The sequence below is a fragment of the Haliotis asinina genome, chromosome 16, assembly GCF_037392515.1.
Source record: "Haliotis asinina isolate JCU_RB_2024 chromosome 16, JCU_Hal_asi_v2, whole genome shotgun sequence".
Taxonomy (NCBI): Eukaryota; Metazoa; Mollusca; class Gastropoda; order Lepetellida; family Haliotidae; genus Haliotis; species Haliotis asinina.
Window position 1 is genome coordinate 43,468,840 of NC_090295.1, and position 19,060 is coordinate 43,487,899.

Consider the following 19,060-nt stretch of genomic DNA (forward strand, 5'->3'; position numbering starts at 1 on the left):
CATAAGTGAGCTCGTTGATTATCCCAGTTCAATAAACGTATATCGACAATGGTACGCAGACGAGATTAATACAATGTAAATTATATATGAATGCTAATTCTTTGCTACGTTTCGGGGCCAGGATTCAGTGACTATGCGTTGCATAGGCTATAAATGCGACTCACTCACACGTATGACACACCCGACGCATGTACTAGTAGGGAGTAATTGGGACTTGGCATTAGACACTTGTTGAGCTGATTAAACTGATTTGCTACTTCTAACCTAGCATGCTCTGTAGTTGCAGTTAAACATGTTAGCCAACTTGAACCTATCTCCTTTTGGGGAGTGGTTTTCACATTTTTCATGAAACAAGGATGTGTCGTCTCGCCAAATCACAGGCAATGTACCCTTGCTGTGACACAAAAGAGTGATTCTGTAACTTAGGTAGTTCATGTACATTCACTAAGTATGATTGTATTTTACCATGCTCTATTGCTGTAATCACTGAAGTAATCAAAGAACATGGTATAACTGGAATCATGATTAAAGCAGTGTTAAAACCAACTCACTTGCTCAGTCACTCACTAACTCATTCTAAGGCACACACATGGAAGAGAATATACATCAAAACGTCGAGCATAACTGTCAGATGCTTTTTATTCTTTGAGGCCGTGATGATACACGAATCACAATCAATACAATAGGTTATCGACTACACAGTGGATTCCCAGCATCCAGATTGTCATGTGACCATGTACTTTGGTTATCAATCCCCTTACACCTCTGGGCAGCTTCATCCGTGGTGGCCATGGCCTCCGTGACCGTGACCTCCGTGGCCATGACCTCCGTGACCATGTCCTCCATGACCATGACCATGGCCTCCATGTCCGTGACCACCATGTCCTCCATGACCACCGTGTCCGTGACCACCATGACCGTGACCACTAGCCAAACCCAAAACGGCTGCCAGAGCTGGATAAAAAGCAAAACACACACCTCTTTACACATGATTAGACTTTCTCTACAGAGAAGTAAGCTTCTTGTAAACTGAAGTAAAACATGTTCATGTGAGATATGTATAACACTGTATATCTCTCGACAGGGCTGATTTTGATATCACAACATTCTCAATTCACATGCACACAAGTCCTTTTCACACAACTGCATGGGACATTGACTTTCGCCCCTTATAATTGCGGTAGACGAGACCATTAAAATCGTTAATGCATGATAAGGGCATGAAGATACTCACCAAGGCCAAGAAGTGCGGCGAAGTTGGAGAACTGCATATTGTCTTGTTTTGTCCTTCTGTGGTTAGTGAAAGTCAAAGGCTGATAGTTCTCTGTTGTTTCCAACTTATATAGCCAACGATCGCGGAAATGCTCCCAAAATTATATCATAATGATATTATTGCGCAAACTTGCTTTGTAACGCTTGTGGTGATGTCACGGTGGTTTTAGCTAGCCGCCAAGCACACCGCAGAGCTCTAAGGAAGCCTATTATTATCCCGCAATCGGTGCATGTGGTGATTTCCCGTAGATTAAATGTTTTCGTTAAAAACAAAGTTCAACCCATTTATCAAATAGTTTAGACTGATCTCCACTATACTTTCCCACCTTAGCTGGTGTAAGAAAGACTTGACTTTTCTCTGTAGCACGTATTCCATACGATGTACTCACCCAATGAGCACAACATACACAAAGTAATTTCAGCAAATAAGCAACACCTAAAACTGAAGCATGTCTGTATCGGCCCACGCCGAGATCATGGCTGGAGATGACTGCAAATCTTCAAACGCTTCAGAAAAAAGTACAATAGCAAAAAGTGCAGTTGATGTGATAATTAATCATCTTCTCAGTTATTCGGATTTGCCACATCCCCCATGTATGCACATAACTTGTTGTTACAGTTGTATGAAGGAGAACGTGTACAGACTAACTTGACATTTTCTGAGGTTTGCATTCATCAGAAACATCAAATATGTATTTTCTTAAAGTCGCAGTGCTCCTTGTAGCAGGTAAGCAAACCCCCGTGTAGCCAGGTGTAAATGTAAACTGGTTAGTTTGTCTTATCGCTTGCCTGACAGTCTACAGCATATGCTAGAACTGTCTTTTGACACTGACTGTCAATCTGTTAAAAAAACCCCACAAACATGACATTCCATCTTGTCAAACTTTCAACATTTCAGTCAGGTAATATGAAGGTGCTGGCGTCCTTAAATATTTGGAACTTTTGTGAAGTGTGCATATAATGAGCCACGGGGATGGTCATAGGGGTAAAGGACATGGAGGACACGGTGGTGGACATGGGGGCAAAGGACATAGAGGCGGCCATGGAGGAAAGGGGCACTTTGGATAAGCCATGTAGATGGTAAGTACGCGGTCAGTTCCCCGAAATTTGAAACTCTGTTTTCTGACGAGTTGGGAATGTACTTGTTCCCCAGAAATTGTCATTTCTAGGAACAAAATGATGTTCTTCGCCACTGTCAGTAAGACAAGCCTAATAGATTTTGCTGTGTCTTTATTTCAGAAAGGCGTGTGACAATGAAGTTTGTACTTGTCATTCCACTGCTGCTGGACAACGGGGATTTAAGTGACACAAAACATGATGATATTGTATTTTGTTTGATAAGACCTCCCAATAAAAAATACACCCGAGTTGTTGAATCTAAAAAGACTTCATTTCTCTTGTATTTTCACCCGAGGAGCGCTAGCTTGAATGGATTTTGCATTGACCACAAATACCTTCATGTGAGACCAATTTGGCCTGAGACATTGATCAGGACTGCAGCTTTATCATCGCAGCTGACACGTTTCTTGCTCTATCTATCTCTCTGTTTACAACCAAATAACTTCAGTCTCATAAGTGAGCTCGTTGATTATCCCAGTTCAATAAACGTATATCGACAATGGTACGCAGACGAGATTAATACAATGTAAATTATGAATGCTAATTCTTTGCTACGTTTCGGGGCCAGGATTCAGTGACTATGCGTTGCATAGGCTATAAATGCGACTCATTCACACGTATGACACACCCGACGCATGTACTAGTAGGGAGTAATTGGGACTTGGCATTAGACACTTGTTGAGCTGATTAAACTGATTTGCAACTTCTAACCTAGCATGCTCTGTAGTTGCAGTTAAACATGTTAGCCAACTTGAACCTATCTCCTTTTGGGGAGTGGTTTTCACATTTTTCATGAAACAAGGATGTGTCGTCTCGCCAAATCACAGGCAATGTACCCTTGCTGTGACACAAAAGAGTGATTCTGTAACTTAGGTAGTTCATGTACATTCACTAAGTATGATTGTATTTTACCATGCTCTATTGCTGTAATCACTGAAGTAATCAAAGAACATGGTATAACTGGAATCATGATTAAAGCAGTGTTAAAACCAACTCACTTGCTCAGTCACTCACTAACTCATTCTAAGGCACACACATGGAAGAGAATATACATCAAAACGTCGAGCATAACTGTCAGATGCTTTTTATTCTTTGAGGCCGTGATGATACACGAATCACAATCAATACAATAGGTTATCGACTACACAGTGGATTCCCAGCATCCAGATTGTCATGTGACCATGTACTTTGGTTATCAATCCCCTTACACCTCTGGGCAGCTTCATCCGTGGTGGCCATGGCCTCCGTGACCGTGACCTCCGTGGCCATGACCTCCGTGACCATGTCCTCCATGACCATGACCATGGCCTCCATGTCCGTGACCACCATGTCCTCCATGACCACCGTGTCCGTGACCACCATGTCCTCCATGACCACCGTGTCCGTGACCACCATGACCGTGACCACTAGCCAAACCCAAAACGGCTGCCAGAGCTGGATAAAAAGCAAAACACACACCTCTTTACACATGATTAGACTTTCTCTACAGAGAAGTAAGCTTCTTGTAAACTGAAGTAAAACATATTCATGTGAGATATGTATAACACTGTATATCTCTCGACAGGGCTGATTTTGATATCACAACATTCTCAATTCACATGCACACAAGTCCTTTTCACACAACTGCATGGGACATTGACTTTCGCCCCTTATAATTGCGGTAGACGAGACCATTAAAATCGTTAATGCATGATAAGGGCATGAAGATACTCACCAAGGCCAAGAAGTGCGGCGAAGTTGGAGAACTGCATATTGTCTTGTTTTGTCCTTCTGTGGTTAGTGAAAGTCAAAGGCTGATAGTACTCTGTTGTTTCCAACTTATATAGCCAACGATCGTGGAAATGCTCCCAAAATTATATCATAATGATATTATTGCGCAAACTTGCTTTGTAACGCTTGTGGTGATGTCACGGTGGTTTTAGCTAGCCGCCAAGCACACCGCAGAGCTCTAAGGAAGCCTATTATTATCCCGCAATCGGTGCATGTGGTGATTTCCCGTAGATTAAATGTTTTCGTTAAAAACAAAGTTCAACCCATTTATCAAATAGTTTAGACTGATCTCCACTATACTTTCCCACCTTAGCTGGTGTAAGAAAGACTTGACTTTTCTCTGTAGCACGTATTCCATACGATGTACTCACCCAATGACCACAACATACACAAAGTAATTTCAGCAAATAAGCAACACCTAAAACTGAAGCATGTCTGTATCGGCCCACGCCGAGATCATGGCGGGAGATGACTGCAAATCTTCAAACGCTTCAGAAAAAAGTACAATAGCAAAAAGTGCAGTTGATGTGATAATTAATCATCTTCTCAGTTATTCGGATTTGCCACATCCCCCATGTATGCACATAACTTGTTGTTACAGTTGTATGAAAGAGAACGTGTACAGACTAACTTGACATTTTCTGAGGTTTGCATTCATCAGAAACATCAAATATGTATTTTCTTAAAGTCGCAGTGCTCCTTGTAGCAGGTAAGCAAACCCCCGTGTAGCCAGGTGTAAATGTAAACTGGTTAGTTTGTCTTATCGCTTGCCTGACAGTCTACATCATATGCTAGAACTGTCTTTTGACGCTGACTGTCAATCTGTTAAAAAAACCCCACAAACATGACATTCCATCTTGTCAAACTTTCAACATTTCAGTCAGGTAATATGAAGGTGCTGGCGTCCTTAAATATTTGGAACTTTTGTGAAGTGTGCATATAATGAGCCACGGGGATGGTCATAGGGGTAAAGGACATGGAGGACACGGTGGTGGACATGGGGGCAAAGGACATAGAGGCGGCCATGGAGGAAAGGGGCACTTTGGATAAGCCATGTAGATGGTAAGTACGCGGTCAGTTCCCCGAAATTTGAAACTCTGTTTTCTGACGAGTTGGGAATGTACTTGTTCCCCAGAAATAGTCATTTCTAGGAACAAAATGATGTTCTTCGCCACTGTCAGTAAGACAAGCCTAATAGATTTTGCTGTGTCTTTATTTCAGAAAGGCGTGTGACAATGAAGTTTGTACTTGTCATTCCACTGCTGCTGGACAACGGGGATTTAAGTGACACAAAACATGATGATATTGTATTTTGTTTGATAAGACCTCCCAATAAAAAATACACCCGAGTTGTTGAATCTAAAAAGACTTCATTTCTCTAGTATTTTCACCCGAGGAGCGCTAGCTTGAATGGATTTTGCATTGACCACAAATACCTTCATGCAAGACCAATTTGGCCTGAGACATTGATCAGGACTGCAGCTTTATCATCGCAGCTGACACGTTTCTTGCCCTATCTATCTCTCTGTTTACAACCAAATAACTTCAGTCTCATAAGTGAGCTCGTTGATTATCCCAGTTCAATAAACGTATATCGACAATGGTACGCAGACGAGATTAATACAATGTAAATTATGAATGCTAATTCTTTGCTACGTTTCGGGGCCAGGATTCAGTGACTATGCGTTGCATAGGCTATAAATGCGACTCACTCACACGTATGACACACCCGACGCATGTACTAGTAGGGAGTAATTGGGACTTGGCATTAGACACTTGTTGAGCTGATTAAACTGATTTGCAACTTCTAACCTAGCATGCTCTGTAGTTGCAGATAAACATGTTAGCCAACTTGAACCTGTCTCCTTTTGGGGAGTGGTTTTCACATTTTTCATGAAACAAGGATGTGTCGTCTCGCCAAATCACAGGCTATGTACCCTTGCTGTGACATAAAAGAGTGATTCTGTAACTTAGGTAGTTCATGTACATTTACTAAGTATGATTGTATTTTACCATGCTCTGTTGCTGTAATCACTGAAGTAATCAAAGAACATGGTATAACTGGAATCATGATTAAAACAGTGTTAAAACCAACTCACTTGCTCAGTCACTCACTAACTCATTCTAACACACACACATGGAAGAGAATATACATCAAAACGTCGAGCATAACTGTCAGATGCTTTTTATTCTTTGAGGCCGTGATGATACACGAATCACAATCAATACAATAGGTTATCGACTACACAGTGGATTCCCAGCATCCAGATTGTCATGTGACCATGTACTTTGGTTATCAATCCCCTTACACCTCTGGGCAGCTTCATCCGTGGTGGCCATGGCCTCCGTGACCGTGACCTCCGTGGCCATGACCTCCGTGACCATGTCCTCCATGACCATGACCATGGCCTCCATGTCCGTGACCACCATGTCCTCCATGACCACCGTGTCCGTGACCACCATGACCGTGACCACTAGCCAAACCCAAAACGGCTGCCAGAGCTGGATAAAAAGCAAAACACACACCTCTTTACACATGATTAGACTTTCTCTACAGAGAAGTAAGCTTCTTGTAAACTGAAGTAAAACATGTTCATGTGAGATATGTATAACACTGTATATCTCTCGACAGGGCTGATTTTGATATCACAACATTCTCAATTCACATGCACACAAGTCCTTTTCACACAACTGCATGGGACATTGACTTTCGCCCCTTATAATTGCGGTAGACGAGACCATTAAAATCGTTAATGCATGATAAGGGCATGAAGATACTCACCAAGGCCAAGAAGTGCGGCGAAGTTGGAGAACTGCATATTGTCTTGTTTTGTCCTTCTGTGGTTAGTGAAAGTCAAAGGCTGATAGTTCTCTGTTGTTTCCAACTTATATAGCCAACGATCGCGGAAATGCTCCCAAAATTATATCATAATGATATTATTGCGCAAACTTGCTTTGTAACGCTTGTGGTGATGTCACGGTGGTTTTAGCTAGCCGCCAAGCACACCGCAGAGCTCTAAGGAAGCCTATTATTATCCCGCAATCGGTGCATGTGGTGATTTCCCGTAGATTAAATGTTTTCGTTAAAAACAAAGTTCAACCCATTTATCAAATAGTTTAGACTGATCTCCACTATACTTTCCCACCTTAGCTGGTGTAAGAAAGACTTGACTTTTCTCTGTAGCACGTATTCCATACGATGTACTCACCCAATGAGCACAACATACACAAAGTAATTTCAGCAAATAAGCAACACCTAAAACTGAAGCATGTCTGTATCGGCCCACGCCGAGATCATGGCGGGAGATGACTGCAAATCTTCAAACGCTTCAGAAAAAAGTACAATAGCAAAAAGTGCAGTTGATGTGATAATTAATCATCTTCTCAGTTATTCGGATTTGCCACATCCCCCATGTATGCACATAACTTGTTGTTACAGTTGTATGAAAGAGAACGTGTACAGACTAACTTGACATTTTCTGAGGTTTGCATTCATCAGAAACATCAAATATGTATTTTCTTAAAGTCGCAGTGCTCCTTGTAGCAGGTAAGCAAACCCCCGGGTAGCCAGGTGTAAATGTAAACTGGTTAGTTTGTCTTATCGCTTGCCTGACAGTCTACAGCATATGCTAGAACTGTCTTTTGACACTGACTGTCAATCTGTTAAAAAAACCCCACAAACATGACATTCCATCTTGTCAAACTTTCAACATTTCAGTCAGGTAATATGAAGGTGCTGGCGTCCTTAAATATTTGGAACTTTTGTGAAGTGTGCATATAATGAGCCACGGGGATGGTCATAGGGGTAAAGGACATGGAGGACACGGTGGTGGACATGGGGGCAAAGGACATAGAGGCGGCCATGGAGGAAAGGGGCACTTTGGATAAGCCATGTAGATGGTAAGTACGCGGTCAGTTCCCCGAAATTTGAAACTCTGTTTTCTGACGAGTTGGGAATGTACTTGTTCCCCAGAAATAGTCATTTCTAGGAACAAAATGATGTTCTTCGCCACTGTCAGTAAGACAAGCCTAATAGATTTTGCTGTGTCTTTATTTCAGAAAGGCGCGTGACAATGAAGTTTGTACTTGTCATTCCACTGCTGCTGGACAACGGGGATTTAAGTGACACAAAACATGATGATATTGTATTTTGTTTGATAAGACCTCCCAATAAAAAATACACCCGAGTTGTTGAATCTAAAAAGACTTCATTTCTCTAGTATTTTCACCCGAGGAGCGCTAGCTTGAATGGATTTTGCATTGACCACAAATACCTTCATGCAAGACCAATTTGGCCTGAGACATTGATCAGGACTGCAGCTTTATCATCGCAGCTGACACGTTTCTTGCCCTATCTATCTCTCTGTTTACAACCAAATAACTTCAGTCTCATAAGTGAGCTCGTTGATTATCCCAGTTCAATAAACGTATATCGACAATGGTACGCAGACGAGATTAATACAATGTAAATTATGAATGCTAATTCTTTGCTACGTTTCGGGGCCAGGATTCAGTGACTATGCGTTGCATAGGCTATAAATGCGACTCACTCACACGTATGACACACCCGACGCATGTACTAGTAGGGAGTAATTGGGACTTGGCATTAGACACTTGTTGAGCTGATTAAACTGATTTGCAACTTCTAACCTAGCATGCTCTGTAGTTGCAGTTAAACATGTTAGCCAACTTGAACCTGTCTCCTTTTGGGGAGTGGTTTTCACATTTTTCATGAAACAAGGATGTGTCGTCTCGCCAAATCACAGGCTATGTACCCTTGCTGTGACATAAAAGAGTGATTCTGTAACTTAGGTAGTTCATGTACATTTACTAAGTATGATTGTATTTTACCATGCTCTATTGCTGTAATCACTGAAGTAATCAAAGAACATGGTATAACTGGAATCATGATTAAAACAGTGTTAAAACCAACTCACTTGCTCAGTCACTCACTAACTCATTCTAAGGCACACACATGGAAGAGAATATACATCAAAACGTCGAGCATAACTGTCAGATGCTTTTTATTCTTTGAGGCCGTGATGATACACGAATCACAATCAATACAATAGGTTATCGACTACACAGTGGATTCCCAGCATCCAGATTGTCATGTGACCATGTGCTTTGGTTATCAATCCCCTTACACCTCTGGGCAGCTTCATCCGTGGTGGCCATGGCCTCCGTGACCGTGACCTCCGTGGCCATGACCTCCGTGACCATGTCCTCCATGACCATGACCATGGCCTCCATGTCCGTGACCACCATGTCCTCCATGACCACCGTGTCCGTGACCACCATGACCGTGACCACTAGCCAAACCCAAAACGGCTGCCAGAGCTGGATAAAAAGCAAAACACACACCTCTTTACACATGATTAGACTTTCTCTGCAGAGAAGTAAGCTTCTTGTAAACTGAAGTAAAACATATTCATGTGAGATATGTATAACACTGTATATCTCTCGACAGGGCTGATTTTGATATCACAACATTCTCAATTCACATTCACACAAGTCCTTTTCACACAACTGCATGGGACATTGACTTTCGCCCCTTATAATTGCGGTAGACGAGACCATTAAAATCGTTAATGCATGATAAGGGCATGAAGATACTCACCAAGGCCAAGAAGTGCGGCGAAGTTGGAGAACTGCATATTGTCTTGTTTTGTCCTTCTGTGGTTAGTGAAAGTCAAAGGCTGATAGTTGTCTGTTGTTTCCAACTTATATAGCCAACGATCGCGGAAATGCTCCCAAAATTATATCATAATGATATTATTGCGCAAACTTGCTTTGTAACGCTTGTGGTGATGTCACAGTGGTTTTAGCTAACCGCCAAGCACACCGCAGAGCTCTAAGGAAGCCTATTATTATCCCGCAATCGGTGCATGTGGTGATTTGCCGTAGATTAAATGTTTTCGTTAAAAACAAAGTTCAACCCATTTATCAAATAGTTTAGACCGATCTCCACTATACTTTCCCACCTTAGCTGGTGTAAGAAAGACTTGACTTTTCTCTGTAGCACGTATTCCATACGATGTACTCACCCAATGACCACAACATACACAAAGTAATTTCAGCAAATAAGCAACACCTAAAACTGAAGCATGTCTGTATCGGCCCACGCCGAGATCATGGCGGGAGATGACTGCAAATCTTCAAACGCTTCAGAAAAAAGTAAAATAGCAAAAAGTGCAGTTGATGTGATAATTTATCATCTTCTCAGTTATTCGGATTTGCCACATCCCCCATGTATGCACATAACTTGTTGTCACAGTTGTATGAAAGAGAACGTGTACAGACTAACTTGACATTTTCTGAGGTTTGCATTCATCAGAAACATCAAATATGTATTTTCTTAAAGTCGCAGTGCTCCTTGTAGCAGGTAAGCAAACCCCCGTGTAGCCAGGTGTAAATGTAAACTGGTTAGTTTGTCTTATCGCTTGCCTGACAGTCTACATCATATGCTAGAACTGTCTTTTGACACTGACTGTCAATCTGTTAAAAAACCCCCACAAACATGACATTCCATCTTGTCAAACTTTCAACATTTCAGTCAGGTAATATGAAGGTGCTGGCGTCCTTAAATATTTGGAACTTTTGTGAAGTGTGCATATAATGAGCCACGGGGATGGTCATAGGGGTAAAGGACATGGAGGACACGGTGGTGGACATGGGGGCAAAGGACATAGAGGCGGCCATGGAGGAAAGGGGCACTTTGGATAAGCCATGTAGATGGTAAGTACGCGGTCAGTTCCCCGAAATTTGAAACTCTGTTTTCTGACGAGTTGGGAATGTACTTGTTCCCCAGAAATAGTCATTTCTAGGAACAAAATGATGTTCTTCGCCACTGTCAGTAAGACAAGCCTAATAGATTTTGCTGTGTCTTTATTTCAGAAAGGCGTGTGACAATGAAGTTTGTACTTGTCATTCCACTGCTGCTGGACAACGGGGATTTAAGTGACACAAAACATGATGATATTGTATTTTGTTTGATAAGACCTCCCAATAAAAAATACACCGAGTTGTTGAATCTAAAAAGACGTCATTTCTCTTGTATTTTTACCCGAGGAGCGCTAGCTTGAATGGATTTTGCATTGACCACAAATACCTTCATGTGAGACCAATTTGGCCTGAGACATTGATCAGGACTGCAGCTTTATCATCGCAGCTGACACGTTTCTTGCCCTGTCTATCTCTGTTTACAACCAAATAACTTCAGTCTCATAAGTGAGCTCGTTGATTATCCCAGTTCAATAAACGTATATCGACAATGGTACGCAGACGAGATTAATACAATGTAAATTATGAATGCTAATTCTTTGCTACGTTTCGGGGCCAGGATTCAGCGACTATGCGTTGCATAGGCTATAAATGCGACTCACTCACACGTATGACACACCCGACGCATGTACTAGTAGGGAGTAATTGGGACTTGGCATTAGACACTTGTTGAGCTGATTAAACTGATTTGCTACTTCTAACCTAGCATGCTCTGTAGTTGCAGTTAAACATGTTAGCCAACTTGAACCTATCTCCTTTTGGGGAGTGGTTTTCACATTTCTCATGAAACAAGGATGTGTCGTCTCGCCAAATCACAGGCTATGTACCCTTGCTGTGACACAAAAGAGTGATTCTGTAACTTAGGTAGTTCATGTACATTCACTAAGTATGATTGTATTTTACCATGCTCTATTGCTGTAATCACTGAAGTAATCAAAGAACATGGTATAACTGGAATCATGATTAAAGCAGTGTTAAAACCAACTCACTTGCTCAGTCACTCACTAACTCATTCTAACTCACACACACATGGAAGAGAATATACATCAAAACGTCGAGCATAACTGTCAGATGCTTTTTATTCTTTGAGGCCGTGATGATACACGGATCACAATCAATACAATAGGTTATCGACTACACAGTGGATTCCCAGCATCCAGATTGTCATGTGACCATGTACTTTGGTTATCAATCCCCTTACACCTCTGGGCAGCTTCATCCGTGGTGGCCATGGCCTCCGTGACCGTGACCTCCGTGGCCATGACCTCCGTGACCATGTCCTCCATGACCATGACCATGGCCTCCATGTCCGTGACCACCATGTCCTCCATGACCACCGTGTCCGTGACCACCATGACCGTGACCACTAGCCAAACCCAAAACGGCTGCCAGAGCTGGATGAAAAGCAAAACACACACCTCTTTACACATGATTAGACTTTCTCTACAGAGAAGTAAGCTTCTTGTAAACTGAAGTAAAACATATTCATGTGAGATATGTATAACACTGTATATCTCTCGACAGGGCTGATTTTGATATCACAACATTCTCAATTCACATGCACACAAGTCCTTTTCATACAACTGCATGGGACATTGACTTTCGCCCCTTATAATTGCGGTAGACGAGACCATTAAAATCGTTAATGCATGATAAGGGCATGAAGATACTCACCAAGGCCAAGAAATGCGGCGAAGTTGGAGAACTGCATATTGTTTTGTTTTGTCCTTCTGTGGTTAGTGAAAGGCAAAGGCTGATAGTTGTCTGTTGTTTCCAACTTATATAGCCAACGATGGCGGAAATGCTCCCAAAATTATATCATAATGATATTATTGCGCAAACTTGCTTTGTAACGCTTGTGGTGATGTCACAGTGGTTTTAGCTAGCCGCCAAGCACACCGCAGAGCTCTAAGGAAGCCTATTATTATCCCGCAATCGGTGCATGTGGTGATTTGCCGTAGATTAAATGTTTTCGTTAAAAATAAAGTTCAACCCATTTATCAAATAGTTTAGACTGATCTCCACTATACTTTCCCACCTTAGCTGGTGTAAGAAAGACTTGACTTTTCTCTGTAGCACGTATTCCATACGATGTACTCACCCAATGAGCACAAAATACACAAAGTAATTTCAGCAAATAAGCAACACCTAAAACTGAAGCATGTCTGTATCGGCCCACGCCGAGATCATGGCGGGAGATGACTGCAAATCTTCAAACGCTTCAGAAAAAAGTAAAATAGCAAAAAGTGCAGTTGATGTGATAACTAATCATCTTCTCAGTTATTCGGATTTGCCACATCCCCCATGTATGCACATAACTTGTTGTTACAGTTGTATGAAAGAGAGCGTGTACAGACTAACTTGACATTTTCTGAGGTTTGCATTCATCAGAAACATCAAATATGTATTTTCTTAAAGTCGCAGTGCTCCTTGTAGCAGGTAAACAAACCCCCGGGTAGCCAGGTGTAAATGTAAACTGGTTAGTTTGTCTTATCGCTTGCCTGACAGTCTACATCATATGCTAGAACTGTCTTTTGACACTGACTGTCAATCTGTTGAAAAAACCCCCACAAACATGATATTCCATCTTGTCAAACTTTCAACATTTCAGTCAGGTAATATGAAGGTGCTGGCGTCCTAAAATATTTGGAACTTTTGTGAAGTGTGCATATAATGAGCCATGGGGGTGGTCATAGGGGTAAAGGACATGGAGGACACGGTGGTGGACATGGGGGCAAAGGACATAGAGGCGGTCATGGAGGAAAGGGGCACTTTGGATAAGCCATGTAGATGGTAAGTACGCGGTCAGTTCCCCGAAATTCGAAACTCTGTTTTCTGACGAGTTGGGAATGTACTTGTTCCCCAGAAATAGTCATTTCTAGGAACAAAATGATGTTCTTCGCCACTGTCAGTAAGACAAGCCTAATAGATTTTGCTGTGTCTTTATTTCAGAAAGGCGCGTGACAATGAAGTTTGTACTTGTCATTCCACTGCTGCTGGACAACGGGGATTTAAGTGACACAAAACATGATGATATTGTATTTTGTTTGATAAGACCTCCCAATAAAAAATACACCCGAGTTGTTGAATCTAAAAAGACTTCATTTCTCTTGTATTTTTACCCGAGGAGCGCTAGCTTGAATGGATTTTGCATAGACCACAAATACCTTCATGTGAGACCAATTTGGCCTGAGACATTGATCAGGACTGCAGCTTTATCATCGAAGCTGACACGTTTCTTGCCCTATCTATCTCTGTTTACAACCGAATAACTTCAGTCTCATAAGTGAGCTCGTTGATTATCCCAGTTCAATAAACGTATATCGACAATGGTACGCAGACGACATTAATACAATGTAAATTATGAATGCTAATTCTTTGCTACGTTTCGGGGCCAGGATTCAGCGACTATGCGTTGCATAGGCTATAAATGCGACTCACTCACACGTATGACACACCCGACGCATGTACTAGTAGGGAGTAATTGGGACTTGGCATTAGACACTTGTTGAGCTGATTAAACTGATTTGCTACTTCTAACCTAGCATGCTCTGTAGTTGCAGTTAAACATGTTAGCCAACTTGAACCTATCTCCTTTTGGGGAGTGGTTTTCACATATTTCATGAAACAAGGATGTGTCGTCTCGCCAAATCACAGGCTATGTACCCTTGCTGTGACACAAAAGAGTGATTCTGTAACTTAGGTAGTTCATGTACATTCACTAAGTATGATTGTATTTTACCATGCTCTATTGCTGTAATCACTGAAGTAATCAAAGAACATGGTATAACTGGAATCATGATTAAAGCAGTGTTAAAACCAACTCACTTGCTCAGTCACTCACTAACTCATTCTAACTCACACACACATGGAAGAGAATATACATCAAAACGTCGAGCATAACTGTCAGATGCTTTTTATTCTTTGAGGCCGTGATGATACACGAATCACAATCAATACAATAGGTTATCGACTACACAGTGGATTCCCAGCATCCAGATTGTCATGTGACCATGTACTTTGGTTATCAATCCCCTTACACCTCTGGGCAGCTTCATCCGTGGTGGCCATGGCCTCCGTGACCGTGACCTCCGTGGCCATGACCTCCGTGACCATGTCCTCCATGACCATGACCATGGCCTCCATGTCCGTGACCACCATGTCCTCCATGACCACCGTGTCCGTGACCACCATGACCGTGACCACTAGCCAAACCCAAAACGGCTGCCAGAGCTGGATAAAAAGCAAAACACACACCTCTTTACACATGATTAGACTTTCTCTACAGAGAAGTAAGCTTCTTGTAAACTGAAGTAAAACATATTCATGTGAGATATGTATAACACTGTATATCTCTCGACAGGGCTGATTTTGATATCACAACATTCTCAATTCACATGCACACAAGTCCTTTTCATACAACTGCATGGGACATTGACTTTCGCCCCTTATAATTGCGGTAGACGAGACCATTAAAATCGTTAATGCATGATAAGGGCATGAAGATACTCACCAAGGCCAAGAAGTGCGGCGAAGTTGGAGAACTGCATATTGTCTTGTTTTGTCCTTCTGTGGTTAGTGAAAGGCAAAGGCTGATAGTTGTCTGTTGTTTCCAACTTATATAGCCAACGATCGCGGAAATGCTCCCAAAATTATATCATAATGATATTATTGCGCAAACTTGCTTTGTAACGCTTGTGGTGATGTCACAGTGGTTTTAGCTAGCCGCCAAGCACACCGCAGAGCTCTAAGGAAGCCTATTATTATCCCGCAATCGATGCATGTGGTGATTTGCCGTAGATTAAATGTTTTCGTTAAAAATAAAGTTCAACCCATTTATCAAATAGTTTAGACTGATCTCCACTATACTTTTCCACCTTAGCTGGTGTAAGAAAGACTTGACTTTTCTCTGTAGCACGTATTCCATACGATGTACTCACCCAATGAGCACAAAATACACAAAGTAATTTCAGCAAATAAGCAACACCTAAAACTGAAGCATGTCTGTATCGGCCCACGCCGAGATCATGGCGGGAGATGACTGCAAATCTTCAAACGCTTCAGAAAAACGTAAAATAGCAAAAAGTGCAGTTGATGTGATAACTAATCATCTTCTCAGTTATTCGGATTTGCCACATCCCCCATGTATGCACATAACTTGTTGTTACAGTTGTATGAAAGAGAGCGTGTACAGACTAACTTGACATTTTCTGAGGTTTGCATTCATCAGAAACATCAAATATGTATTTTCTTAAAGTCGCAGTGCTCCTTGTAGCAGGTAAGCAAACCCCCGGGTAGCCAGGTGTAAATGTAAACTGGTTAGTTTGTCTTATCGCTTGCCTGACAGTCTACATCATATGCTAGAACTGTCTTTTGACACTGACTGTCAATCTGTTCAAAAAAACCCCCCACAAACATGATATTCCATCTTGTCAAACTTTCAACATTTCAGTCAGGTAATATGAAGGTGCTGGCGTCCTAAAATATTTGGAACTTTTGTGAAGTGTGCATATAATGAGCCATGGGGGTGGTCATAGGGGTAAAGGACATGGAGGACACGGTGGTGGACATGGGGGCAAAGGACATAGAGGCGGCCATGGAGGAAAGGGGCACTTTGGATAAGCCATGTAGATGGTAAGTACGCGGTCAGTTCCCCGAAATTTGAAACTCTGTTTTCTGACGAGTTGGGAATGTACTTGTTCCCCAGAAATAGTCATTTCTAGAAACAAAATGATGTTCTTCGCCACTGTCAGCAAGACAAGCCTAATAGATTTTGCTGTGTCTTTATTTCAGAAAGGCGCGTGACAATGAAGTTTGTACTTGTCATTCCACTGCTGCTGGACAACGGGGATTTAAGTGACACAAAACATGATGATATTGTATTTTGTTTGATAAGACCTCCCAATAAAAAAACACAGGAGTTGTTGAATCCAAAAAGACTTCATTTCTCTTGTATTTTCACCCGAGGAGCGCTAGCTTGAATGGATTTTGCATTGACCACCAATACCTTCATGTGAGACCAATTTGGCCTGAGACATTGATCAGGACTGCAGCTTTATCATCGCAGCTGACACGTTTCTTGCCCTATCTATCTCTGGTTACAACCAAATAACTTCAGTCTCATAAGTGAGCTCGTTGATTATCCCAGTTCAATAAACGTATATCGACAATGGTACGCAGACGACATTAATGCAATGTAAATTATGAATGCTACGTTTCGGGGCCAGGATTCAGTGACTATGCGTTGCATAGGCTATAAATGCGACTCACTCACACGTATGACACACCCGACGCATGTACTAGTAGGGAGTAATTGGGACTTGGCATTAGACACTTGTTGAGCTGATTAAACTGATTTGCTACTTCTAACCTAGCATGCTCTGTAGTTGCAGTTAAACATGTTAGCCAACTTGAACCTATCTCCTTTTGGGGAGTGGTTTTCACATATTTCATGAAACAAGGATGTGTCGTCTCGCCAAATCACAGGCTATGTACCCTTGCTGTGACACAAAAGAGTGATTCTGTAACTTAGGTAGTTCATGTACATTCACTAAGTATGATTGTATTTTACCATGCTCTATTGCTGTAATCACTGAAGTAATCAAAGAACATGGTATAACTGGAATCATGATTAAAGCAGTGTTAAAACCAACTCACTTGCTCAGTCACTCACTAACTCATTCTAACTCACACACACATGGAAGAGAATATACATCAAAACGTCGAGCATAACTGTCAGATGCTTTTTATTCTTTGAGGCCGTGATGATACACGAATCACAATCAATACAATAGGTTATCGACTACACAGTGGATTCCCAGCATCCAGATTGTCATGTGACCATGTACTTTGGTTATCAATCCCCTTACACCTCTGGGCAGCTTCATCCGTGGTGGCCATGGCCTCCGTGACCGTGACCTCCGTGGCCATGACCTCCGTGACCATGTCCTCCATGACCATGACCATGGCCTCCATGTCCGTGACCACCATGTCCTCCATGACCACCGTGTCCGTGACCACCATGTCCTCCATGACCACCGTGTCCGTGACCACCATGACCGTGACCACTAGCCAAACCCAAAACGGCTGCCAGAGCTGGATTAAAAGCAAAACACACACCTCTTTACACATGATTAGACTTTCTCTACAGAGAAGTAAGCTTCTTGTAAACTGAAGTAAAACATATTCATGTGAGATATGTATAACACTGTATATCTCTCGACAGGGCTGATTTTGATATCACAACATTCTCAATTCACATGCACACAAGTCCTTTTCATACAACTGCATGGGACATTGACTTTCGCCCCTTATAATTGCGGTAGACGAGACCATTAAAATCGTTAATGCATGATAAGGGCATGAAGATACTCACCAAGGCCAAGAAGTGCGGCGAAGTTGGAGAACTGCATATTGTCTTGTTTTGTCCTTCTGTGGTTAGTGAAAGGCAAAGGCTGATAGTTGTCTGTTGTTTCCAACTTATATAGCCAACGATCGCGGAAATGCTCCCAAAATTATATCATAATGATATTATTGCGCAAACTTGCTTTGTAACGCTTGTGGTGATGTCACAGTGGTTTTAGCTAGCCGCCAAGCACACCGCAGAGCTCTAAGGAAGCCTATTATTATCCCGCAATCGGTGCATGTGGTGATTTGCCGTAGATTAAATGTTTTCGTTAAAAATAAAGTTCAACCCATTTATCAAATAGTTTAGACTGATCTCCACTATACTTTTCCACCTTAGCTGGTGTAAGAAAGACTTGACTTTTCTCTGTAGCACGTATTCCATACGATGTACTCACCCAATGAGCACAAAATACACAAAGTAATTTCAGCAAATAAGCAACACCTAAAACTGAAGCATGTCTGTATCGGCCCACGCCGAGATCATGGCGGGAGATGACTGCAAATCTTCAAACGCTTCAGAAAAACGTAAAATAGCAAAAAGTGCAGTTGATGTGATAATTAATCATCTTCTCAGTTATTCGGATTTGCCACATCCCCCATGTATGCACATAACTTGTTGTTACAGTTGTATGAAAGAGAGCGTGTACAGACTAACTTGACATTTTCTGAGGTTTGCATTCATCAGAAACATCAAATATGTATTTTCTTA

General features: G+C 41.9%; 1 protein-coding gene across 1 annotated transcript in view; it reads right to left on the reverse strand.

The window, feature by feature from the left end:
• LOC137267798 (uncharacterized) overlaps window positions 1-19,060 on the reverse strand; it is a 60,267-nt gene that overhangs the window by 10,731 nt on the left and 30,476 nt on the right. The window contains exons 12-18 of the mRNA XM_067802237.1: window positions 17,814-18,011; window positions 14,985-15,149; window positions 12,146-12,310; window positions 9,309-9,473; window positions 6,471-6,635; window positions 3,600-3,797; window positions 762-926 (exon numbers count right to left, since the gene is read on the reverse strand). Coding sequence (XP_067658338.1) covers window positions 762-926; window positions 3,600-3,797; window positions 6,471-6,635; window positions 9,309-9,473; window positions 12,146-12,310; window positions 14,985-15,149; window positions 17,814-18,011 — 1,221 coding nt within the window. The remainder of the gene's footprint in view (window positions 1-761; window positions 927-3,599; window positions 3,798-6,470; window positions 6,636-9,308; window positions 9,474-12,145; window positions 12,311-14,984; window positions 15,150-17,813; window positions 18,012-19,060) is intronic.